Source organism: Carcharodon carcharias, chromosome 5 (assembly GCF_017639515.1).
Source record: "Carcharodon carcharias isolate sCarCar2 chromosome 5, sCarCar2.pri, whole genome shotgun sequence".
NCBI lineage: Eukaryota > Metazoa > Chordata > Chondrichthyes > Lamniformes > Lamnidae > Carcharodon > Carcharodon carcharias.
Window position 1 is genome coordinate 20,521,588 of NC_054471.1, and position 27,844 is coordinate 20,549,431.

Here is a 27,844-nt window from a genome sequence, read left to right on the forward strand (position 1 = left end):
TGATGGGTTGGAATGGTTTCTTTCCTGCACTGTCAATTTCAATGGGTGAAGTCATTGTTTTTAAACTAATACCCGAAAGCTGTTACATTTACAAAGATGTTGATCTATATTCATTTGTTTCTTTCCCCCCGCACCTACACCCCCACTTGTCTTTACCTGGTTGTCCTCTATCCACTTTTGTCAAATATCACCAGCTGCTTAAGTCAGGAAGGATGGGAAAGTGATCATCCTGTAAACATACCAAACACCCAGAGTTGACTTCTCTTATTTTGTGATCCAAGCTAAATGTTTCCTCTCCAACAGCAGCCATTCAACCTCGGCTCAGTCTCCCTCTCTCCTTAATGTATAACCAAGACCAACTTGCTCAATGTTTCTCTAATGTGCCACTCTGCTTCTCAAAGTCTTGTAAACATCTACAATGCTTAAATCAGGGATGCAATGTAATATTCATCTTTCACCTGGATGGGTGACATCACAGCACTGCTCAGAATAGTCCAGGATAGAGCAATACACTTGATCACATTCCCACCCACTGCTTACCGCACAATGCCATGAGATTCAATATCCACCAGTGGCACATATTTAAAGAGTGCAGTGTAGCAACTCACTGAGGTTATAATTTCAACATTAATGAGTATACATGTGTACTTGTGATTAAATGGAAATATGGAACGTCAAGGAAACAAGAAATTGGAATATTTTTCTTCCGGTAATAACCCTGGCATATTTTCTTATGCTCTGGAAGTCAGGCTGTGCTTGGATCAAGAGCTAAAGTGATGGCAAGGATCGAAAGTCAACAATAACAGTGGTTTTGATATGTTAATGAACCAAGAGGAACTTCAATCAAAGTTTTACATAAAGCAATGTCAGGAATAGTTTTGAATTGAGTTTCTTTTGCCTTGTTCACCTTCACTGCTTTCCATTTCTCTCCTGGTGTTTGACAAGGTGTTTACTAAAACCCGCTTTCACAGCTATATCTCCTTTCTCAGTGACTGTCTCTGTCTCCGACTTACCCCATGTGGATTTCAACTGAAATTCCATCCCTCTTGTTTCGAACCCCCCAGGTATCTCCGGGACATAAAACGTTTCTCAGTCTGCTGTTCCCGTCACATTCTGAGATCCACACTCAGTGCCATGCGCCGCCATATGAACACACTCGACCTCTCCCTCCAGCAGCACCGCCGCACCTTTTTTCAAAGCTGCGTGTGCCCCCAGTTTCATTTTATTCTTCCTCTCATCCGATGCTTCAACAAGAAACTTTTTCTCTTTCTCTCAAGTGCTAAGGAACGCAAGCTCAAACAACTCATCGACACCAACACCCATCTTGGACCCTCCACCCCTGCCTGTCCCTCCGTCCCCACCCCATCTTCCAATCCCAGCCCCGGCCATGTATTCACTATACCCCCTGAGCTTCCCCTCTCCGATGCTGAACGTTCAGTGCTCAGCAAAGGACTTAGTTTCATACCCTTACGCCCTCATCACAATGCATTTCGGGCTCGGCACGATGCTGAACTCTTCTTCCGCCGTCTTCGTCTCCGTGCTCACTTCTTTGGGCAGGAGTCCTCTCCCCGTTCAATGGATCCTTTTACCCACCTACAATATTCTCCCCTCACCTGCACCCCTCCCTCTGGATTCTTACCTTCTCTTGATCTTTTCATTGAGAACTGTCGGCGTGACATTAGTCGTCTCAATTTCTCTGCTCCTCTCACCCATTCTAATCTGTCTCTCTCTAAACTTACTGCACTCCGTTCTCTCAGATCCAACCCCTACATTGTCATCAAACCCGCTGACAAGGGTGGTGCTGTTGTTGTCTGGCGCACTGACCTCTACCTCGCGAAGGCTGAGCATCAACTCGCAGACACTTCCTCCTTCCTCACAGTCTCTCCCTGGACCATGACCCCACCACTGAACATCAAGCCATTTTTCTAGGACTGTCACTGACCTCATCTCCTCTGGAGATCTTCCTCCCACAGCTTCCAACCTGATAGTCACCCAACCTTGGACGGCCCGCTTCTACCTCCTACCCAAAATCCACAAACAGAACTGTCCCGGTAGACCGAGCGTGTCAGCCTGCTCCTGCCCCATGGAACTCATTTCTCGTTATCTTGACTCCCTTCTCTCTCCTCTTGTCCAGTCCCTTCCCACCTATATCCGCGATTCCTCTGACACCTTACGTCACATCAACAATTTCCAGTTCCCTGGCCCCAACCGCTTCCTCTTCACCATGGACGTCCAATCCCTCTACACCTCCATCGCCCACCAGGATGGTCTGAGGGCCCTTAGCTTCTTCCTCGAACAGAGGCCCGAACAATCCCCATCCACCACTACTATCCTCCGTCTGGCTGAACTTGTTCTCACACTGAACAATTTCTCCTTTAACTCCTCTCACTTCCTCCAAATAAAAGGTGTGGCTATAGATACCCGAATGTGCCCCAGCTATGCCTGTCTCTTTATGGGGTATGTGGAACATTCCTTGTTTCAGTCCTACTCCGGCCCCCTTCCACAACTCTTTCTCCGGTACATCGATGATTACTTCGGTGCTGCTTCATGCTCTCGTTGGGACTTGGAAAAATTTATTATTTTTGCTTCCAATCTCCACCCCTCCATCATTTTCACATGGTCCATCTCTGACACTTCCCTTCCCTTCCTTGACCTCTTTGTCTCAATTTCTGGTGATAGACTGTTCACCAATATCCATTTCAAGCCTACCGACTCCCACAGCTACCTCGACTACAGCTCCTCACACCCCGCTTCCTGTAAGGGCTCCATCCCATTCTCTCAGTTCCTTCGCCTCCGTCGCATCTGTTCTGATGATGCTACCTTCAAAAACAGTTCCTCTGACATGTCCTCCTTCTTCCTTAACTGAGGTTTTCCACCCACGGTCATTGACAGGGCCCTCAACCCTGTCCGGCCTATCTCCCGCGCATCCGCCCTCACGCCTTCTCCTCCCTCCCAGAAACATGATAGGGTCCCCCTTGTCCTCAGTTATCACCCCACCAGCCTCCGCATTCAAAGGATCATCCTCTGCCATTTCCGCCAACTCCAGCATGATGCCACCACCAAATACATCTTCTCTTCACCCCACCCCGGCGGCATTCTGTAGGGATCGTTCCCTCCAGGACACCCTGGTCCACTCCTCCATCACCCCCTACTCCTCAACCCCCACCTATGGCACCTCCCCAAGCCCACGCAAAAGATGTAACACCTGCCCCTTCACTTCCTCTCTCCTCACCATCCAAGGGCCCAAACACTCCTTCCAAGTGAAGCAGCATTTCACTTGCATTTCCCCCAACTTAGTCTATTGCATTCATTGCTCCCAATGCGGTCTCCTCTACATTGGAGAGACCAAATGTAAACTGGGTGACCGCTTTGCAGAACATCTGCGGTCTGTCCACAAGAATGACCCAAACCTCCCTGTCGCTTGCCACTTTAACACTCCACCCTGCTCTCTTGCCCACATGTCTGACCTTGGCTTGCTGCATTGTTCCAGTGAAGCCCAACGCAAACTGGAGGAACAGCACCTCATCTTCCGACTAGGCACTTTACAGCCTTCCGGACTAAATATTGAATTCAACAACTTTAGATCTTGAACTCCATCCCCACCCCCTTTCTGTTTCTTCCCCCTTCTTTTTGTTTTTTCCAATAATTTATATAGATTTCTCTTTTCCCATCTATTTCCATTATTTTTAAATCTTCTATGCCCCGCTAGTCTTTCCACCCCACCCCCACTAGAGCTGTACCTTGAGTGCCCTACCATCCATTCTTAATTAGCACATTTGTTTAGATAATATCACTACCTTCAACACCTCTGTGTTCTTTTGTCTGTGACATCTTTTGATTATCTGCTCCTATCATTTGCTTGTCCCTACAACCACACCACGCGCACACCCACCACCCCCCCCCCCCAACCTTAAACCAGCTTATATTTCACCCCTCTCCTTATATTCGCTCAGTTCTGTGGAAGGGTCATGAGGACTCGAAACATCAACTCTTTTCTTCTCTGCCGATGCTGCCAGACCTGCTGAGTTTTTCCAGATAATTCTGTTTTTGTTTTGGATTTCTAGCATCTGCAGTTTTTTGTTTTTATCTTTGAATTGAGTTGTTTTAGTTCAAAGTGGGTATATGCAGATTGTAAAAAAGGTGTAAGGAAATAAGGTAAAGATAGGGTATGTTTGTTTTTACAAGTCTAAGAGCTAAAGTAAAGAACGATTTCATCAATTCTGGGAAGAAAGGATTTCCGAAGAGACCGGTTGAGATAATAGAGAGATCGAAGGGAAGGAACGCATTTAAGGAAATACTGAAGCCTATGTGAGCGGTAACTGCCTAGATCTCCCAGAAGACAGCAGGGTGGCTGGTCAGAACTCCCAGAAGACAGTGTGAACAAGGCCAGGCTGAAAAAAACAGTTGCCGTCAGCCTCAGAGGACACCCCAAGGAAAAGCACTGTGTGGCAAAAATTACTGGACTTCTATAGATTCTAAAATCTATAAGGATAGATGCTGAACAGAAAAGGGGAAGGTTAGCTCTGAGGGTAGTTAAAGTCTGTGGAACTGTTTTAAAGTAGTTTACTCTGTGAAGCCATTCGTATGTTTAAGTGTAATTGTGTTTTGTTTTTTCCTTATTCTGTTAATAAATGTTTACTTTGCTATAAAATCATCACAATTAGTCGGGGATATTGTTTCCTGATTTTCAGCACCGCTACTCATACTATACAAATTGCAAAAACTGTTTTGGCAGCTGTTTCAATTTTCCCTCTGGGATTTGAGCAACTTGGCATTTACCATCCGCATGCCATTACAGGAAGTTAATGTTCTTCACAATCACCCCAATGAAATCAAAATACCTCTCGCAACAGTTGTATAAAGAATCAAGAAGCTGCACTAATATGTGTTGTGCTGATATGTTACAGCATAACTTCTAAAGTTTGGTGAAAGAAAAAAATTGTAAAGTTCTGCAATGAACTCTGGCAAACATTTATTAAATGAATTTAAAAGTGAAATATGCTTCCCTATATTGTGCAAATGTACGTCAAATGGTTTCTAATAAAATTAAAGTTTATGATGAAAATAACATTGACCAATTTGGCTGCAGCAGTGATTTCATTTGAGTCACAATGCTACAGAAGTAGGCCATTTAGCCCATTAAGTCGATGCCAGCTCTTCGTTGTGAAATCCAGGCAGTCCCCATTTCGTCTCTATCCCCTAGCTCTGCAAGTTTATTTCCTTCAAGCACTCACCCACTTTCCTTTCATAATCGTGAATCATCCTCGCTTCCAATATCCTCTTAGCTAGCAAGTTCCAGGTTATTACCACTCACTGCATAAAAAGTTCTTCCTCATAGCCCCTTGCATCTTTTGCCCAAATTCTTAAACTTGTGTCCCCCAATCCTTGTACCATCAGCTAATGAGAACAGCTTTTCTTCGGGTCTACCTTATCTAAATCTGTCATAATTTTAAACACCTCTATCAAATCTCACCTCAATTTCCTTTGCTCCAAGGAAAACAACCCTCATTTCTCCAGCCTAGCCTTGTAGCTAGAATGCCTCACCCCTGGAACCATTCTGGTAAATCCTCTCAATAACCCTCACATCCTTCCTAAAGTGTGGCGATCAGAACTGGATGCAATACTCTAGTTGTGGCCTAACCAGAGCTTTATAAAGGTTCAGCATAACTTCCTTGCTTTTGTACTCAATGCCTCTATTGATGAAGTCTAAGATCCCAGATACTTCACTAACTACTCTCTCAGTATATCCTGCCACCTTCAAGAACCTGTGCACACAGACCCCAAAGTTCCTCGGTTTCTGCACACTCAACATTGAAGTAAGAGACACAGGTGGATGTGAAAAACATTATGTAATGATGTGATGTTTACATGAAAGATACCTGGTTGGTCAGGGGAAGTATCCTCATAAACCAGGGTTAATGATGGTTGGGGTGAGGGAAGGGTTAATCGGATAAGGGCCAGGATAAAAGTGGCACTGACTTTGTCTTTGTATGGCAGAGAGGAACCATCCAGAGACAGAACAAACAAGGCACAACGGGGAGAGAGGGGTTTGAAGACTAAAAAAAACCAAAGCTGAGCAAGAAATAATTTGAGCAGTCTCCTGTCCAGAGATTGACATGGGTAGTATAATCCATGTTAAACTGTAAATTACCACCCGCGTTTATTGCCATTGTTTATATCTGAGAGCTTAGTAAACTTGTCCCGACTTTGTCTCAATAAAGTCGATTCACAAGACTTTGCTGCCAATTCTGTGCCTGGCTGAAAAAGGTGCAAGAGCCCCCCCCAATTCTGACAGATATATCGAAAATCAATGAGCCTAGCACTGAGCATTGGAGAACACCACCGTCTACCTTCCTCCATTCTGAAAAATTACCATGACTCTGTCCTCAAGCCACTTTTTTAATCCAAACTGACACTGACCTTCTTGTTCCATGAGCCTCAATTTTATCAGCCTGTTATGTGGTACTTTGTCAAATGCTTTCTTAAAATCCATGTAGACGACATCCATTGCATTACCTTCATCAAACTTCTCAGTTACATTATTAAAAAAAACAATTAGATCAGGCAATCACGATTTGCCTTTTACAAATTCATAACACAAAATCAAAATACTGCAGAAGCTGGAAATCTGAAATTCCCCAGCACGAGATACAGCAATGCTGCCTTCCTGGTTGGACCAAGAAGATAATGATCAAAGAAGTTCTCCAGAATACATTTCGGAAAACCCTCTCTTCCTTACCCTTTACTTATCATTATCCCAATCAATATTTGGGTCAGTGGGGGGAAGACAGTGGCATAGTGGTAATGTCACTGGACTAGTAATCCAGAGACCCAAGCTAATGCTCTGGAGACATGGATTCAAATCTCACTGCAGCAGCTGGTGGAATTTAAATTCAATCTTGAATGTAAAGCTAGTCTCAGTAATGGTGATCATGAAACTATCATAAAAGACTCATCTGGTTCACTGATGTCCTTTAGGGAAGGAAATCTGTCATCCTTACCTGGTCTGGCCTTCATATGACCCCAGACCCACAGTAATGTGGTTGACTCCTTAACTGCCTTCTGAAATTGCCAAGCAAGCCACTCAGTTCAAGGGCAGTTATGGATGGGCAACAAACGCTGGCCTTGCCAACAACTCCCATGAAAGAATAAAGAAAAAAAAATTAAAGTCCCCCAATATCACCTCTCTATAGTTCTTGCAGATCTCCAATTTCCCTGCACATTTCTCCCTTCCTTTCTAGTTACTGGAAAGCCCATGGAATACAGCCAAAAGCATGACCATCCCTTTTCTGCTTCTCAGCTCTCACCAAATGGATTCTGTCCTTGCCACCTCCAGGGCATCCTCTTTCTAACACTACAATGCCTTCCCCCAGCAGTACCATCACCCCACTTTGCACTTTTTTCCAAACAATTTGTATCCCTGAATATTGAAAATCCCAATCTTCACCAATTTAAGCCATATTTCTGTCACTGTCACTACACTATATTTCCATGTAGCTATTGCTTGTAGCTCACCAATCTTATTCACCACACTGTTTATATGCCTGCCCTTGTATTCCTTAAAATTTTTAGTCTGCTCCTATCTAATATGGTACTACTTCCTTCGATGGTACTACTATTCAATGCACATACTTATTTATGCACCCGATTCCTCTTTTCTACTTCTATATTCTGACGCCCATACCACTGCCAATTTAGTTTAAACCTTCCCCAACCACACACTAGTCCCAGTCCTGTGGAGGTACAACCCATCCCTTTTGAATAGGTGGCTCCTGCTCCAGAGCTGGTCCCAATGCCCAAAACATCTGTAACCCTAACTAGTGCACTATTCCTCAAGCTTTGATCCTCTTTATCTTCCTATTTTTACTGCAGCTAGCTTGTGGCACCAGGAATAATCCAGAGAGGTCCTACTTTTTAATGTTCTCCTTAGCTCCTCAATACTTGCCATAGGACCTCAATACCTGCCTTCCCTATGTTATTGGTACCGATGTGTGCCACAACTTCTGGCTCACTCCCATGCCCCTGCAGGATATTCTGCACCATCTCCAAGATATTCCTTACCTGGCATCACAAAAGCAGAACTAATGAGGATGGTTACAGAAACACCTGTCTACCTGTCTGTCCCCTTAACTATACAATCTCCTATAATAACTGCATTTCTACTCTTTGTTCTTCCTGCTGTGCAGTTCCTTGCCATTGGTGTCATGGTCATGGACTGCACTTCAAGGTCTCATCACTCACTGCAGTCTCCAATGTTAAGTATCGGTTTGAGAGTGACACACACCCTGGAGATGCCTGCAATTCCTACTTTTCTAGATGGCTACCCAGCTACCATCCTGAACTTTCTCAGACCAGCAGGTAACCCTTTCTTGGAAAGTACAACAGATGAAACTTTCATGTTCCCTGACGCTCTGCAGTGACTCCAGACGCCCCTCAAGCTTGGAAATCCTGAGCTTTGGTTCAAATAGCTGGAGATACTTCCTAAACACATGATCCCCAAGACACGTGGGGCCCTTAAATTCCCACATGGCACAGAAATTACAAGCAACAGGTCTAAGTTGCCCATCCATGGTCTAAAAAATTCCCTCAATCTAGTAACTTGTTAAATGATTAATTTCAAGTAACGCCTCCAGACCTGCTCTGTGCTATACTCTTACTAATTCACTTAATGTTACACTTACCCTGATCACTGCTCTCTCTCAAGCTTGCTTTCAACCTGCTGCCACTATTAACTATGGGTCTCAGGCTCTGTTTTCTCTCAGGCTCACTTGCACCGACTCCACACGGTCAGTCACTTTCCAACTCCCAGGCATCGGGTTAATATGAGGTTCTCTGGCGCTATTCTCAGAGCTCTAAAACTGTTCAAGCCATTTCTTTTACTTGTGCACTCTGACACCAGGCCCAAGTCTTCTCCTGGGCTAGGAAAACTGATTTAAAAGCCAAAGTGATGGGCTCTCAGAATCTGATCCAGAATACAAAAGCCATCTATTTACTACCAAAAGGATGTATGCCGTAAAATTAGAAAATGCAGCCAACATCCTGTAGGAACACTAAAAGATAAACATTCTTTATCCTTCCTTTTACTGAAATCACAACAGCAGGGGTTCTTCTGGTTTGTTCACCTCCATTAGCAAGGCTGTGTCAAGCAGCCATCTTCAACATTACCTCTGGTCACACAGTACACTGACAGGCTTATGATGTGTGAACATCTTTAGTCAAAGAAGAGTGAAGGTGAATGATTGACCAGAAGTACTGGGAAGGCAGTCATTATTGTCAATTCCTCATAAAAGGGTTCAGCAAAGTCTTCATAAGAATAGAAACAAGTTTTGGGAAAACTATTTCCTAAGTAACACATGCTTCTTAGCTGAACACCACAATGGTATAGGATTTGAGCCCTGTCCTTCCCCCACAAAGGCAGCATCCAAACACTAATCTCAAAACAATGGTACAAGCCGGTTTTCATCTGTAAAGTACTTAAATACTTTAAATTACCATGGGATCAGTCCAAACAATTTCTTCAGTTCTCCACTGGGATCAGATTGCATCTACATTGTAAGCTTGGCTAAATTGCACGAATATTTCTGTTTTGCAATCTGACAAATTGCCAATGTGAAAATATCTAACAGCTTGATTTCTGGCAGTCTGGAATGGAAGGTAATCACCAACTTCTTTATGGCAACCCACCTTAAATCCCTCTCCTCTGTCTCTGCTACCCTCACCTTCAACAAGTATGAAGAGCTGATGGACTCTGCTACCTCTGCCACCTCCCTCCCGTCCTCAAACCACTGGGCTGAACTTCCTTTAAGGCTCTCCACCCCCATCCTAGCCCTGAACTTGTATCCTTGCAAACTACAGCCCCATCTCCATCCTCCCTTTTCTCTCCAAAATCATTCAACATGTTGTCACCTCCCAAAGTTGTGCCCATCTTGCCCAGAATGCCAAGTTTGGATTCCTCCAATTAGGTTTCCTCTCATGACATAGTATTAAAATGGCACTTATCAAGTCACTAGTTACATCCTGAGTTACTGTGAAATAGGCAGATTACCTTTAGTCATCCTTTTCAACCTACATGAAGCCTCTGACAGTTGAGCATGCCATCCTTCTCCACTTTCGCTCAGCTGGATGGGGTTGCTGTTACCTGGTTCCATTCCTATCTATCTAATCGTAACCGGAGGTCCACTTGTAATGGCTTCTCTCCTGGCTCCTGCACGGTTGCCTCTGGTAAACCCAAGGATCTATCCTTGGTCCCCTCTTATTTCTCATTCACATGCTACCCTTCAGAGACATAAGAGGATAAGTCAGATTCCACATGTACACTGATGACACGCAACTTCCATTTAGGATTTTAGTGAGCCAGGAAAGAGATTGAAAATGAAGGCCTCCAAGACATTAATCTTGGGATTACTCTCAGTACCATTTACTGGTGGGTATAGAAAAAGGAGGATTGAACAAATGAACACATGGCTGAAGAAATAATGCAGGAGGGAAGGCAATAGATTTATGGGGCATTGGGAGCGGTTCTGGGGCAGGTGGGAACTGTACAAGGAGCATGGCTTACACCTTTGTAGGACTGGGACAAACATCCTTGCAGGGAGTTTTGCTAGTGCTGTTGGGGAGGGTTTAAACTTGCCTGTAGGGGGAATGGGAACTTGAGAGGGAATTTGGATAGGAGAAAAACAAAGCTGGTACTGTGAAGTAAAAAAGTAGTAAAAAAGCAGAAGGCAGCAGAAACAAATGCCAACATGAAACAGAGTCGAAGTACGGAGTGTTAAAAAGGCAGAATTAAAGGTCATCCTATCTGAATGCATGCAGCATTTGCAACAAAGTAGGTGAACTGATGGCACAAATAGAAGTAAATGGGTATAAGATCAGGAAGAGAAGTGCGAGAGGAGTCGGGAGTTGAAAAGGAGCGCGAGAGCAGTCGGGAAATGAAAAGGAGCTGGGAGAGCAGAGGTGACTGAAGGAGTTCGGTGAGGAAGGCACAAGGTGATCCTTTGAGTACCATGAGTACAGTCGGGTAAGTATTTACTACTTTTATCGCTAATAGTTTTTAAGGTCTTATTTTGTGGTTCATCATTTATAAGGGCGAAATTCTGTAACAACAAGGAGCAGGGAAGAAAGGCCCTAAAGTAATTGATATTATTTGATATTGAGTATCTTCTAAAAGGTTTAACTTAATTTAAAGGGGTAAGTCATGGCAGGAGAGCTCAAAACTGTGGTTTGCTCCTCCTGCTCTAAGTGGGAAGTCAGGAACATTTCCAGTGCCCGGGGCCAGTGTATATGCGGGAAGTGTCTCCAGCAGCAGCTCCTGGGTGCCGGGGTTTCAGAGCTGCAGCAGTGACTGGGGACACTGTGGAGTATCCACAAAGGGGAGAGTATCGTGGATAGCACGTATAGAGAGGTGGTCACACCGCAGGCTAAAAGTCCACAGGCAGGAAGGGAATGGGTGGCCACCAGGCAGAGCAATAGGACTAGGCAGGCAGTGCAGGAATCTCCTGTGGCTATTCCCCTGCAAAACAGATATACCACTTTGGATACTGTTGCGGGGAATGGTCTCTCAGGGAAAAGCAGCAACAGCCAAATTTGTTGCACCACGGTTGGCTCTGCTGCACAGGAGAGGAGTAAAAATTTTGGGAATGCAATAGTTATAGGGGATTCAATTGTAAGGGGAATGATAGGCGTTGCTGTGGCCGCAAAAAAGACGCCAGGATGGTATGTTGCCTCCTTGGTGCTAGGGTCAAGGATGTCTGAGCAGCTACAGGACATTCTGAAAGGGGAGGGTGAACATCCAGTGGTCGTGGTACATATTGGTACAAACGACATAGGTTAAAAAAAAAGGGATGAGGTCCTAAAAGCAGAATAGAGGGAGTTAAGAAGTAAGTTGAAAAGTAGGACCTCAAAGGTAGTGATCTCAGGGTTACTACCAGTGCCACTTGCCAGTCAGAGTAGGAATACCAGGATATATCAGATGAATACGTGGCTGAAGAGATGGTGTGAGCGATAGGGTTTCAGATTCCTGGGACATTGGAACTGGTTCTCGGGGAAGTGGGACCAGTACAAACTGGACAGGTTACACCTGGGCAGGACAGGGATTGATGTCCTATGGGGAATATTTACTTGAGTGGTTGGGGAGAGTTTAAACTAAAATGGCAGGGGGGTGGGAACCTATGCAAGGAGTCAGAAGGGGAATCAAGGACAAGAACAAAAGACAAGAAAGGGGAATAAGAAAAGTGATAGGCAGAGAAATCAAGGGCAAGAATCAAACAGGGCCTCAGTGAAAAATAGTGGGAACGGGACAAGTAATGTTAAAAAGACAAGGCTTAAGGCTTTGTGCCTTAACACGAGGAGCATTCACCACAAAATGGATGAATTAACTGCGCAAATAGATGTCAACAGGTATGATATAGCTGGGATTACGGAGACATGGCTGCAGGGTGACCAGGGATGGGAATTGAACATCCAGGGGTATTCAGTATTTAGGAAGGACAGACAAAAAGGAAAATGTGGTGGAGTTGGATTGCTGGTTAAAGAGGAAATTAACGTGATAGTGAGGAAAGATATTAGCTCCGACGATGTGGAATCTGCATGGGTCTTTTTCCGAATGGCAGCCAGTGACTGGTGGGGTACCGCAGGGATCAGTGCTGGGACCCCAATAAATATTAATGATTTAGATGAAGGAATTAAATGTAATATCTCCAAATTTGCAGATGACACAAAGCTGGGTGAGAGGATGAGCAGGGATTGATGCTGGGACCCCAGCTATTCACAATATATATTAATGATTTAGATGAGGGAACTAAATGTAATATCTCCAAATTTGCAGATGACACAAAGCTGGGTGGGAGGGTGAGCTGTGAGGAGGATGCAGAGATGCTTCAGAGTGATTTGGACAAGCTGAGTGAGTGGGCAAATACATGGTAGATGCAGTATAATGTGGATAAATGTGAGGTTATCCACTTTGGTAGCAAAAGCAGGAAGGCAGATTATCTGAATGGTTATACACTGAGAGAGGGGAATGTGCAACGAGACCTGGGTGTCCTCGTACACCAGTCGCTGAAGGTAAGCATGAAGGTGCAGCCGGCAGTAAAGAAGGCAAATTGTTCTGATGAAGAGTCATACAGACTCAAAATGTTAATTGTGTTCCTCTCCGCAGATGCTGTCAGACCTGAGTTTTTACAGGTATTTTTGTTTTGTTTCGGATTTCCAGCATCCGCAGTTTTTTGCTTTTATCTAAGGCAAATTGTAGGTTGGCCTTCATATTGAGTACAGGAACAGGGATGTCTTGTTGCAATTGTATAAGGCCATGGTGAGACCACACCTGGAATATTATGTGCAGTTTTGGTCTCCTTATCCGAGAAAGGGTGTTCTTGCTATAAAGGGTGTGCAGCGAAGGTTTACCAGTCTGATTCCTGGGATGGCGGGACTGACATGTGAGGAGAGATTGAGTCGGTTAGGATTATATTCGCTGGGGTTCAGAAGAATGAGGGAGGATCTCATGAAAACCTATAAAATTCTAACAGGTCTAGACAGGGTACACGTAGGAAGGATATTCCCAGTGGTGAGGGAGTCCAGAACCAGAGGTCACAGTCCGAGGATATGGGGTAGACCATTTAGGACTGAGATGAGGAGAAATTTCTTCACCCAGAGAGTGGTGAGCCTGTGGAATTCGCTGCCACTCAAAGTAGTTGAGGCCAAAACATTGTATGTTTTCAAGAAAGAGTTAGATATAGCTCTTGGGGCAAAAAGGATCAAATGATATGGGGAGAAAGCGGGAGCAGGCTATTGAGTCGGATGATCAGCCATGATCATCATGAATGATGGAGTAATCTCGAAGGGCCTACTCCTGCTCCCATTTTCTAGGTATATTTCTATGTATTAGTGAGAGGGTATCTTAGATCCGAAGAAGTTGAGGTAGAGCAAGTTTGGGTAGAGCTAGGAAACAACAAGGGGCAGCAAACATTGGTAGGAGCTGTTTAAAGGCCACCAAAGAGTAGTGGTGGTGAAAGGCACTGTATAAATCAGGAAATTAGAGGTCCATGTAACAAGGGTAATAAAGTAATCATCGGTGACTTCGATCTATATATAGACTGGGTGAATCTATGCTGTGGAGGACAAATTCCAGGAATGCATACGAGATGGTTTTCTAGAGCAGTACGTTGAGGAACCAACTAGGGAACCGGTGATTTTAGATTTAGTATTATGCAATGAGAAAGGAATAATTAACAATCTTGTGGTTAAAAGAACCTTTGGGAAGAGTGACCATAATGAGATGGAATGTTCCATTAAGTTTGAAAACATTGCACTTCAGTCTGAAACTAGGCTTTTAAATCAAAACAAAGGAAACTCTGGAAGTATGAGGGGGAAGATGGCTGTTGTGGATTGGGAAAACACCTTAAAAGGTATGGCGCTAGACAGACAATGGCTAGTACTTAAAGAATTAATACATGATTTACAACAAATATGCATTCCTTCAAGGCACAAAAACCCAACAGCAAAAGTGAGTCCACTGTGGCAACAAAGGAAGTTAAAGATTGTATTCGATCAAAGGGACTTATAAAGTTGCCAAAAAAGGTAGGAAGCCTAAAGATTGGGAGCACTTCAGAATTCAACAAAGAAGGGGCAAGAAACTGATAGAGAGTAGAACACGAATGTAAACTAGCAAGAAACATAGAAGGTTTTACAGTCCATTTTTATACTTTTTTTATTCATTCACAGGATGTGGGCTTTGCTGTCTAGGCAAGCATTTATTCCCCATTCCTAGTTGCCCTTGAGGTGGTGGTCGTGAGCTGCTTTCTTGAAGCACTGCATTCCCTGTGGTGTAGGTGCACCAACAGTGCTGTTAGGAAGGGAGTTCCAGGGTTTTGACCCAGTGACAGTGAAGGAACAGCGACATATTTCCAAGTTAGGATTGTGAGTGACTTGGAGGGGAACTTCCAGGTGGTGGTGTTCCCATCTATCTGCTGCCCTTGTCCTTCTAGATGGCAGTCGTTGCGGGTTTGGAAGGTGCTGTTGAAGGATTCTTGGTGAATTCCTGCAGTGCACCTTGTAAATGGTACAAACTGCTGCTGGTGGAGGGAATGAACATTTATGGATGTGGGATGTGATGCTATTCAAGTGGCTTTTTGTCCTGGATGGTGTCAAGCTTCTTGAGTATTGTGGGAGCTGTACACATCCAGGCAAGTGGGGAGTATTCCATCATACCCTTGATTTGAGTCTTGTACACGGTGAACAGGCTTTGGGGAGTCAGGAGGTGAGTTATTCTTCAAAGGATTCCTAGCCTCTGACCTGCTCTTGTAGCCACAGTATTTATATGGCTAGTCCAGTTCAGTTTCTGGTCAATGTTAACCGCCTAGGATGTTGATAGTGGGGGATTCAGAGATGGTAATGCCATTGAACTTCAAGGGGCGATGGTTGGATTCTCTCTTGTTGGAGATGGACATTGCCTGGCACATGTGTGGATCGGATGTTACTTGCCACTTGTCAGCCCAAGCCTGGATGTTGTCCAGGTCTTGCTGCATTTGGACATGGACTGCATCAGTATCTGAGGGGTCATGAATGGTGCTAAACATTGTGCAATTATCAGCGAACATCCCCACTTCTGACCTTATGATGGAAGGCTGGTCATTTCAGCACAGAGGGATTTGGGAGTCCTCGTGCATGAATCACAAAAAGCTAACATACAAGTTCAGTAGGTAATAGAGAAGGCAAATGGAATGCTGGCCTTTACTTCAAAGGGAATGCAGTATAAAAAAAGGGAAGTCTTGCTAAAAATATACAAGGAGCTAGTTAGACCACAGCTAGAATACAGTGAACAGTTTTGGTCCCCTTATGTAAGGAAAGGTATACTGGCATTGGAGGCAGTCCAGAGAAGGTTCACCAGGTTGATCCTGGGTATGGAGAGATTTTCTTATGAGGAGAGGTTGAGTAGGTTGGGCCTGTACCCATTGGAGTTTAGAAGAATGAGAGGCGACCTTATTGAAACATATAAGATTCTTACGAGGCTTGACAGCATAGATGCTGAGAGGTTGCTTCCTCTTGTGGGAGTGACTAGAACCAGAAGGCATAATATTATAGTAAGGGGTTGCCATTTAAGACAGACACAAGGAGGAATTTCTTCTCTCAGAGGTAGAGAATCTGTGGAATTCTTTACCGCAGAGGGCTGTAGAGGCAGGGTCGTTAAGTATATTCAAGGCCAAGATAGACAGATTTTTAACCAGTAATAGAATCAAGGTCTATGGGGAAAAGGCAGGAAAGTGGAGTTGAGGATTATTAGGTCAGTCACAATCTCATTGAATGGCGGACCAGACTCAATGGGCCTAATGACCTACTTCTGTTCCTACGTCTTTTGGTTTTATGATGCAACTGAAGATGGTTGGGCCGAGGACACTACCTTGAGGAACTCCTGCAGTGATATCCTGGAGCTAAGATGACTGACCTCCAACAACCACAAGCATCTTCTTTTGTGCTAGATATGATTTAAACTGTGGAGAGTTTTCCCCGATTCCCATTGACTACAATATTGCTAGGGCTCCTTGATGCCACACCTGGTCAAATGCGGCCTTGATGTCAAGGGCAGTCACTCTCACCTCACCTCTGGAGTTCAGCTCTTTTGTCCATGTTTGAACCAGACTAGGACCAGAAGGCATAATATTATAGTAAGGGGTTGCTGATGTCAGGAGCTGAGTGGCCCTGACGGAACCCAAACTGGGCATCAGTGAGCAGGTTATTGCTAAGCAAGTGCCACTGATATCACTGTTGGTGGCCCCTTCCACTACTTTACTGATGATCAAGAGTGGGCTGATGGGATGGTAATTTGCCGAGTTGGATTTGTCCTGCTTTGTTTGTTCAGGAAATACCTGGGTAATTTTTCACGTAGCTGGGTAGATGTCAGTGTTGTAGCTGTACTGGAACAGCTTGCCTTGGAGCGTGGCAAGTCTTCAGTACTACTGCCAGAATATTGTCAAGGCCTATAGCCATTGCACTATCCAGTGCCTTCAGCCGTTTCTTGATATCACGTGGAGTGAATTGAATTGACTGAAGACTGGCATCTGTGAAGCTGGGGACCTCCCGAGGAGGCAAAGATAGATCATCCACTCGGCACTTCCGGCTGAAGATTTTTGCAAATGCTCCAGCCTTATCTTTTGCACTGATGTGAGGTGAGAGTGACTGCCCTTGACATCAAGGCCGCATTTGATCAGGTGTGGGCTCTCCATCATTGAGGGTGGGGATATTTGTGGAGCCTCCTCCTCCAGAGAGTTGTTTAATTGTCCACCACCATTCATGACTGGGTGCAGCAGGACTGCAGAGCTTAGATCTGATCCACTGGCACATAGAAGGCAAAGACAACAAAGAAGAGAGCGACTGAGGCACCTGGCTGGGCAGAAGGAGCAGCACCTTAAGATAGAAGGGGCAGCTGGGGCTCCCACGCATGCCATTGAAGAACCGCAGCAAGCTGCCGCTGGTCAGCACCTAGCTAGGCCCAGGGTCTATAGGCAGTGCTTGTCATTCCTGCAGATGATGGAGAATTGTACTCTAACACAATCTAACCTCATGGCCTGGCATATCCCTCACTCTACCATTACCATCAAACCAGGGGATCAACCCTTGTTCATGAAGTTTCATGGTATCATATCAAGGAAACCTCATGCTGATTACCAGGTACCATCCTCCCTCAGCTGATGAATCACTGCTCCTCCATGTTGAACACCACTTGGAGAAAGCACTGAGGGTGCCAAGGACGCAGAATGTACTCTGGGTGGGGGACGTAAATGTCCATCACCAAGGGTGGCTCGGTAGCACTACTACTGATCAAACTGGCTGAGTCCTAAGGGACATAGCTGCTAGACTGGGTCTGCAACAGGTTGTGAGGGAACCAGCAAGAGGGAAATACTTGACCTCATCCTCACCAACCTGCTTGCCGCGGATACATCTGTGCATGACAGTATCGATAGGAGTGACCATCGCACAATCGTTTTGGAGACGAAGTCTCACCTTCACATTGCAGTGAGGAGACATCACAGGTCCTCACATAACTTATGTCTGACTCCTGTCTGGCTGATGGCACCTTGCTTGGGTTGTGTGTACAGGGTCATATCATGCAGCAGGGAAACTAACTTCTCCTGATCCTACAGCATCCTTAGCGAGCTGAACCCTTCAGGACCGCCAGACACAGATGCTGATGAGATGGGGTCCAGCCAAACCTCAAAGGGTGCTGGGAGCTCATAGAGAGAATGATGAAACTCTGTGCCACTGGCCCAGGGCAATCTGGCAGTAATGATAGGCCATCGAGGTGCAAACATGACTGATATATCCAGTCATAGTGAAAGCGTACCAACAGTGCGCTGGGAAGGTTGCACAAGGCACATTAAGGAGGCCCTGGACTGAGACACCTGCTTTTATCTTGAGCAGGGACCAAGGTTTCACATCTCAGCAACACAAACACTGCTCATCAGAACAAAAAGCCATAGGCAAGGAGACATTCTTGGGAGTTTATTAAGGAAGTGAACATTATGTACAATTGATTAACACCCATGCCCAGGCCATGCAACTACATTTCTTAACCTTCCTAATACTGCCACTACGTCGTGGTGCTCCCCTGACATTCACAGCGGAGCTGGAGGCAGCCTGTTGACTGCTGCACCCTGTGATGACCTTGACATGTGTCTTTTGGAGGGCCTAGACCTGTAGGGCTCCGGCCTGCTTTCGGGGTCCTGCTGCGTGGTAGTGGCATCCTCCTCAGCCTGTGGAGCTGGCCACAGGAAGAGGGGACTTGGATGGGCTAGACACTCCCGGAGTCACCTGGATGGATGGCCCCAAGGCGTGCACTTGCTGATCCTCCTTCCTCTGGGTGTCCGAGGGCCCCATTTGACTCCTCGAAAAATGGAGTGAGATCGAGCTGCCCTGCACCCCTCTCACGTCAGCGATGGAGTTCAGCCCACGCAGCAGCACAGGACCGATGTCCTGGACCAAGGTCTGCATGGTGGCCGCCATCCTACCAGTGTTGACCTCAGTGCGTTGGGCATGCTGGCACTATCACCTCAGACTGCAGGCGGACAAACTCCTCCATCATGCCTTGCAATCTGAGCAGTGCAACAGACATCCCTTTCTGATGTTCCCGAGCTTGTCTTTGCAGCTCCAGGTATGACCCAGCCCAGAGGCTCATCATCTGACTGTCAGCAGATTTCTGGTCACCAGCAGTCCTTCAAGTGCCAGAAACCTGGGAAGTCCTTGTCGCTGTCTGCTGTGGATCGAACAGTGTGATGTGCTCACCAGATTGTGACTCAGGAGCTACTCTAAAGCTTGGCCCCACTGAGGTGTGTGTCTGTGCGCCGGTGAGGGGTGGTGCGCTGTGACAGGTATTCAATGGCGGTTGCCGCAGATTCTTCTTCTGAGGTGTTTCCAGGGCTGGGTTGTGGACTCCCTCGGCTGTTTCCCAAATGAGCTGGCGAAAGCAAGGAGAGATAATTAGTGCATGGCAGTGGCCTGTGAAACAGGACACATCACTCACAGCATAGCTGTCTGATGCATGTTGAATCACTGGATCCTCACGGTTCAGCAACGCCAACCAAGTGAGGATCCATCAGCACAGGAAAGGTCCAGGTCTTCGCTGGCCAACTGGATGACTATTTTCAAAGTCCGTGAAGACCTTGATTTCAGGCATTCCTCCACCAGTCTGCGACCTCTAACTTTTCTTACATGGCAGCTTGCCCTGCATGAATAAAGATGGAGTGAGTATAAGCAGGGTGCCTGCCAGGCCAGATGATAAGTATGCCAGGCATGTGTGGATAATGAGTGGTGCCATGAACAGGATGAGGGCAATGAAGGTGTGTGAGAGAGAATGAATGGTGATGTCCCTTGAACTGGCAGTGAGTGAGATCCCTGTGGATGTGAGATAGGTTTAAAAGTGAGAGAGTTGAGAGTGATGAGAAGAGTGACTTACCCTGTTGTAATGGAGATCATTCATCCTCTTTTGGCACTGGGTGGCCGTCTTCTTTGCAGGGCATTGGCACTGACCACGACTGTCACCACCACCTCCCATGCTGGATTTGTCACCTTGCTTGCTGGCTTTCACCCACAGCTGGGGTAGAGGACATCGCAGCAGGCCTTCACTGTGTTCAGTAGATACTTAACGGAAGTGTCGGTAAATCTGGGTGCAGCATGTTGCCTCCCTTTGGCAGCCATGACTTTGCAGCAGCTTCCTATCCCTTGAAGAGTGCTAGCTCTTTGCAGGGGCAGCCTTTAAATATGGCATCCGGTTTACTGAAGGCCTGATGTGACGGAGGGGCGAATGAGAGGATGCCATGCCAGTGACCTGATGTGTTTCCAGGAATGTACGATTAATGAGGTGGGAACGGGACAATGCAGCGTGAAAAGCCGCCACTGTGGCCAGCGAGTAAAATGTCCTTTTTCCCGTCCCCTACCGCACTTAGTGCAAATCTGCGATGATTAAGCCCAAGGGGTCCATCATTTAAGACCGAGATGAGGAGGGATTTCTTCTCTCGGTGTTTCATTAAACTTTGGAATTCTCTTCCCCAGAGAGCAGTGCAGGCTGCGTCATTGAATCTTCTAAAGGCTGAGTTTGATAGATTTTTCATCTACAAGGTCAACAATTATTGGAGGAAAGCAGGAAAGTGGTTAAAGCCACAATCAGATCAGCCATGATCTTATTAAATGGTGAAGCAGGCTCCATGTGGTCAAATGGCCTACTAATGCTCCTATTTCTTACGTATTGCTCTTACGCAAGACTCCAATCAATGGGCAAAAACACACATTTGTCCGTCCTTTCTGACTTGGCACAAATCTTTAAAAAGGAAACTGTAATAGGTGAATTTTTATTTTATTCCTTTTTAACTCTTTGGGTTCAGTCCTTATAAACAGCTGCCTCAAATATTCACATTTATAGCCTGCATCAAGATCATGTAATTACTAGGTCTTCCAGACTTCACTGCTTTGTTCAAGATGACAGGCTAGGTTTAAATGAAATTTCTTTTAATCATGCAAGACTCAAGGCTAGACCTCATAGAAGTGACTCAATTATGTAATTTGTGGGACTGACCAATGAATAAGCTCCAAGATCACAATTACTTTTGATTGCTTAACCAGCTGGCTCAGTTGGCAAATGTGTTTCCTGATGTGGTACTGAAGACTACAGATCAGAAGGAGGGGAGATTACATCGATATAAGCAGCCTCATATGGGATAGTGATAGGACTATTCAATTGTCTTAAGCGCACTGTTTAAGCTGACACAAAGGATAACTATTGACATCAGGTACTGGGTGGGGCAGCCAGTAACACTGGAACAGTCACCAGTAAAAAGCAATAACTTAACATGTTTGAAGCATTTGCTGATATCAGTTGTAAATTTGCCTTTCATCTCTAACCTGCTTCAAGGTCTACCTATGAATTTGTCATTGTTTGCAGAACTTATTAACATCAGCTGCAAATTTCCTTTTAATCTCTTTGAACCTTTCAAGGACAGGAAGAAAGGAAACAGGTGAGAAAAAGACAGAATGCATCATGGTCCATGATGCTGAATGTGTTTTCGAGTGAACATACACTTAGCACCAAGTGTAGTTAATAATCAACATGCTGCTCGTTATATTTAAATTATTGCTCTATAGACCAAGCACTTAGAAAAAAAACTTTACCGTGATGAGTTATTGATGATAGAATTATCAAAAAACCATTCCTGTTTCGGGGGAGGTGTAGCTGTGAACTGACAGTGAAACATGGCATCTTCCTTCTTATTGACAATCTGGTCCTGAGGTCGGATTATAGGTTGTGGAAAACTGGCATCTATAAAACAGTGACAAATAAAACTCAAATTACACTATATCAAACACAACTTGGTCATCTTTACTAATTCATTTATATGGTTCACAGGAAAAAAAATACCTGATTTCTAGCCCCCAGCATCAGTATGTGGACATATTTACTTTGCATGAAAACTTAGCTGGTTGCAAGAATAAGAGGTGAGAATACAGTCTAAATGAACATAAAAGAACAATGAAATTTAGGGATCCAGGTACATGTGGCGTGAAAATTTTGCTCACAGTTGCCACCCAAAAATCTAATAAGATGCAGAATGTAATTGTGAGAAGCATAGAATACCAACACTCTTGCAGACAGACGGACATATTAGTCAGACTTCAGTTGGAATAACTTGTTCAGTTTTGGAATAAAATACCAGCTTTGAAGAGGGTTCAGCAACAATTCACTAGAATTATACCCAGGAAGTAGTGACTTAACTGGAGGAAAATCTGGAAAAAATAGGGCTGCATGAGGTGGATCAAATGATGCTGATTGAGGCATTTAGCACAAATAAAGGATAATGGACAGATAATTCAGAACAGATAATTCAGAACAGAACATAAAGTTAGCAATAAAGCAATGATAAATTCAAGTTCACAGAGAGAAAACTGAATGTAATGTCCTATGCCATCACAGTGGCAGAATCAATTGGATGTTTAAAAGGGAGGTGAAACATGGGTAAGAATAGTAATGTAGAGGGAGCAGAAAATTGGAATTATACATTTATATGATGACAGACTGCTGTACTGGAGCCAAAGGTTTGTTGCCCCCACGTCCTATGTTGTCAATTTTTGAACTTCTTTTGTTTTCATGTGCAAGTAATGAGTTTTGAAGATTTAAACGATTGGAATTTTAAGCATCGCAGTACCACAGGGTTAGCAAAGGTACAAAAGGTAGGTAGAAGAGGGATTTAAGAATCAAGTTGTCAAAACCCTGGGTGAGACTTCAGGAAGCTATGCTGACCTAGAACAGACCCAATCAAGAGTTGGACAACAGAGTTTTAAAATGAATCCACTTACTATTGTAATAAGACTTAAGTACAGTTCATTGTCAAATTCACTGCCTGAGTGTAATCCATGCTTCAAGCATATCTTGCAAACGTCAATCACTTGTCGGTGAGGATAAGAGGAGCTGCATCAGATTATTACTTTGACAAATGAATGGAAGGAAATCTCATGAAGCTATTAATGTACATAATATTTTGGAAAATATTTTTCTTTTAAAATAGAGGTTTAGTCTGTGGGTGTGTTTTAATTGGACTAAAGCCAGCTAGTCTGGGTGCTTTGATGGGTACTAGTTTTGACATGTGAGATAGCGTGCATTTGCATTTTTTGAATAGAGCATTCAAGAAGTGGGATGAAAACTGATGCCTTTCTAGCAACTACCAAGCGATATGCTTATATTTCTAATTCCTTGATTGGTTCAGAATTGGTGAATTTTAAAGTTTACAAGTGCGAGGGGCACTTTGAATTCAAGAGTTGGTGAGGTCTTTTAGAGGTGGTGAGACTGCAAGGTGGCTTTGGCAATTGCTAAGACTTGTCTGGGAGTAGAAGAAATAACCAATTGGCTTGGAGAGAATAGCCAAAAGTAAGTTAACAGAGTTGGCGGTTAAGTCACAATTGGGGTTACTTGCTGGGGCTAGGAAATCAGATATAGTTAAAAGTATAGCACAGCATCTACAGTGAAACCTGACACTAGTGAGTCACAGCTGGAGGTAGTGAGACTTCACTTGCAAATGAAAAAGCTTGAATTAGAAGCAAAGGACAGAGAAATGGCTTTTAAAAGGGAAGTTGAAATTGCGAAGATGTAGGAGGAGGAAAAAGAGAGAGAGAATTCCAACTGAAAATGTTGAGTTAGAAGAGAGACATCAGTATGTGAGGAAGGATTTGTCTCCAGTGGGGATGTGTCTAAATTTGTACAAGCTCTTCCAAAGTTTGAGAAAAATGATATTGAAGCATTCTTTATTTCATTTGAGAAGCAAACTAAACAGATGAAATGGCCACAGCAAATCTGGACGTTGTCATTACACTCTAATTTGTTAGGTTGGGGGCTTGAGGTATATGCTTTGTTTTCAGAAGAAATGTTGGTGAATTATGATGTGGTGAAAAAAGCTATTTTGAGTGCATAAGAGTTGGTTCTAAGCATAGAGACAGAAATTTAGGAATATGAGAAAACATATGTATGCTCTCTAAGAAGAGAGCATACTGTCAGGATTATGCACAGGATTGGGATATGGGAATTCCATTTTTGTTATTTGCTATTAGAGATGCTCCTAATGCATCGACTGGTTTTAGCCCTTTTGAACTAGTTTATGGTCATGAGATAAGGGGACCACTGAAATTGATTCATGAGAAATTGGTGGGTCAAAATTCCTGGGTTATGTAACAAATTTCAGGAAAAGATTGAACAGAGGTTGAGAGTTGGCTAGGCACCATTTAAAGATATCACAGCGAGTGATGAAAGTGAAAGCAGATAAGGCGGCTAAAATTTGCAGTTTTGTTTCTGGAGAGAAAGTACTAGTTTTGTTACCAGTTCTAGGTGATTCATTAAATACAAGATTTAGTGGGCCTTACAGGGTTGAAAAGAAATTGAGTGAAGTAAATTATTTAATAAATACTCCAGATAGAAGAAAGAAGAAGAGGGTGTATCGTGTAAACATGTTTAAAAAGTTCTTTGGCAGGAAAGAGGAACAAAAAGAGACATTAGTGATGGTGGATGATGAGAAAGAGGTAGAAGTGCAGGCCTCTGAAATTGACTTTCCTCTAATCAAATTGGATAATGGGGAGGGGGGGGTGCTTGAAAGTTTAAATTAAATATTGAGTTACCAAGTGTCAAAGTGATTTGGAAAAGCTACTGCAGTCTCACACAAATAAATTGGGAAAGACATATTTAACTTTACATGATGTGTGTATAGAAATATCATCTTCAGTGAGGCAACAACCTTATATATTAAATCCAGCAAAGTTATCACAAGTACAAAAAGGAATTGATTTCATGCTTCAAAATGGTATCATTGAATTTAGTTGCAGTAACTGGAGTCCGCCTATTGTACTCATACCGAAACCAGTTGGAACACAAAGACTATGTGTGGACTATCGAAAGGTGAATGCAGTGACAAAAGCGGATTCATATCCCATACCACGGTTGGAGGATTGTATTGAGAAATCGGGACAATCGGAATTTATCACAAAGATTGACTTGTTAAAAGGATATTGGCAGGTACCATTGTCGGAGAGAGCAAAGGAGATATCAGCTTTTGTAACGCCAAGTTGGCTATATCAGTTTAAAGTAATACCATTTGGTATGAAGAATGCAGCTGCAACATTTCAAAGACTGACAAACAAAGTAATTGTGGGTCTAAGCAATTGTGTGGTTTATATTGACGATCTAATTGTTCTCAGTCAGACATGGGAGGAGCATTTACAGCATCTGAAAGAGTTATTTACTCAACTGCAAGAAGCTAATGGTGATGAACTTGGCTAAAAGTGAATTTGCAAAAGCGCAAGTTATGTATCTAGACCATACCATTGGACATGGTAAGGTGGCTTCGAGAGAGGTGGAAGTCAAAGGTATTGTGGATTTCCCAGTTCCTACAACAAAACGAGAAGTTTTGAGATTTCTGGTCATGAACGGGTTTTACCGGAAATTTGTACCAAATTTTAACCAAGTGGTTGCTCCACTGACTGAACTATTAAAAAAGAAGTTTCAATGGACACTGGAGTGTCTGAAGTCATTTGATAGTTTGAAAACTATATTAACTTTGACACCAGTATTGGCAGTACCCAATTATGCCAAGCAATTCAAGCTGGCTGTTTACTCGAGCAATATAGGCATTGGGCTGCACTGTTACAAGACGACGACACTGGAGTTGAAAAATCAATGCTGTATTTTCCATGGAAGCTGAATGTACATAAGAGAATATATTCAACCATCGAGAAAGAGACTTTGAGATTGGTGTTAGCATTGCAACATTTTGAAATTTATGTTGCAAACAATTCATCAGACCATAATCTTTTGACGTTTTTGGGCAAATTTTGAGACAAAAGTGCAAGGCTTTTCAGATGGAGTCTATTATTACAACCATTTAATCTATGTTTTATACATATTGCTCGAAGAGAAAATCTGTTTGCAGATGCGTTATCAAGAGTTTGAAACTTAAATGAAAATGGGACATATAAAAAAAAACCTGGACACTGAACTGGGGGTGTGTTTTAATTGGATTAAAGCCAGCTAATCTGGGTGTTTTGATGGGTACTAGTTTTGATATGTAAAAAGGAGATAGGTGCATTTCTATTTTTTGAACAGAGCATTCAAGAAGTGGGGTGAAAACTGACACCTTTCTAGCAGCTACCAAGCAATATGTTTATATTATTAATAAAGTTGGTACAATGAAATGGGTTTTATTGTTAGAGAGGTTTAGTTCAGAGATTGTTGATACAATGAGAATTAACATTCAATGGGACTGGTAGGTATAACTTCAGTAGTTTTCGGGTGTGCAGAGGCAATGTGAGATCAAAAGGCAGCTGCAAGCTCAAAATGGCTCCACAGGAACTAAGGGAAAGAACCTAATTTTGAATTCGTTAGGTGATAATGCTTTGCCTGTTGTTTGGTCAAGTTTGTGGATCGCTGTTGCCTTAATGGAGATTAGTTTAGGAATTTGTTAAAAGTTATGATAGTAGTAATTTGTAGCCATGTGTATATCTATTTTAACCTATGTAAATTAATAAAATGTTTCCTTTAATTTAATGTAAAACCGAGAACTTTAGAGTTGCATCTCAAACACAACACTTAAAAATATAGGTTATGACAGTTTGATTTAAAGTTTCCCTCTGGGATTTTTAAATAACTCCGCTTTACCAATTGCATCGGTCATAACAGGAGGAATGATCCTGAAAGCAGGCAAGTCCATAACTTTCACCCTTGGTATAGCAAGGAACATGATTATTCACAGAAGGCATGACTGTTTTATTTTTCCAAGCACGGCACTGCACCTAATCAAGTATAATTGCAGTTCAGCCCCAGGGTTCCAATACATAACTTTCATCCTTTAACTTGGTCAGATTATGTCGCTTTGGATTCATCTACATCAGACAGGCCATTTAATTTTATACAGTGACTGGACACCGAGGATATGATGAAATTTATTCCAATTTAATTGTCCGCTTCCCTCCACCCACCAACCTTGATGTACGTATGGTTCCTCTAAGATATTACCTTACCTAACAGGCCAATCTTCATTTACAACCAGAATAAAATTTCTCAGGCTGTTCAATCACCAGGTGCATCACAGCTAAACATCATCGTGCCATCATCCCATATGAGCTTTGTAGAAAGAGTCACTGGATAGCATATGGGCTAAATATCTCATGAAGCCTAAGTGGGTTGTAGCTGATTCAAGTCCTCCTACTGATTGCCCATCAGCATCAAGAAACTCAGCACAATCAGCAAATTAATGTACAAACTTCTCCAAATAATGCTTCAACTATTATAAAACATGTTTGGTCCCAAAATTTCAACATAGCTGTCTAATTTAACAAAATTCTTATTTGTGTTGTATGGACTTCAATTTATACAGTACCACTGTAGCAGATAATAGGTTTTGCCTGAAGGCATTGCACGTCTGTTTTTCCTACTGTGTAGAGTACAATTACCTAAGGAAATACATTGCGTGTAAGGAAACAATACCCATAAGAGTTTAGCTTTGATGGCTGCTCCAAACACAAGCTTGGCTAATTAATCACAAAGGACAATTAAAATGTTGGCAAAGTGATCAAATTAACCAGCAGCAAACCTCAGCATAAAAAAGGCACAATTATTACGAGTGGCCAAAACGTTTCCCCGGAACAAATAATTGCCATTGCAAATAACCAAAATGGAAGCAGAATAAACCCCACCTGCTTTTCCTGATCATTTTCAACTAAATGTAAAAAGAACACATTAATTCTATTGATAATCTGTGTAAAATGGAGAGATATTCAAAGATATGTAATTATAAAGGTTTGTGGTTGCCTTTATTTCACCTTAGGTGGGATT

The 27,844-nt window shown here is 43.5% G+C and overlaps 1 protein-coding gene across 1 annotated transcript in view; it reads right to left on the minus strand.

The window, feature by feature from the left end:
* Nucleotides 1-27,844, minus strand: part of LOC121278233 (inactive tyrosine-protein kinase 7-like) — a 355,699-nt gene that overhangs the window by 135,666 nt on the left and 192,189 nt on the right. Inside the window, exon 5 of the mRNA XM_041188452.1 lies at nt 21,649-21,796. Within this exon, the coding sequence (XP_041044386.1) occupies nt 21,649-21,796 (148 nt within the window). The remainder of the gene's footprint in view (nt 1-21,648; nt 21,797-27,844) is intronic.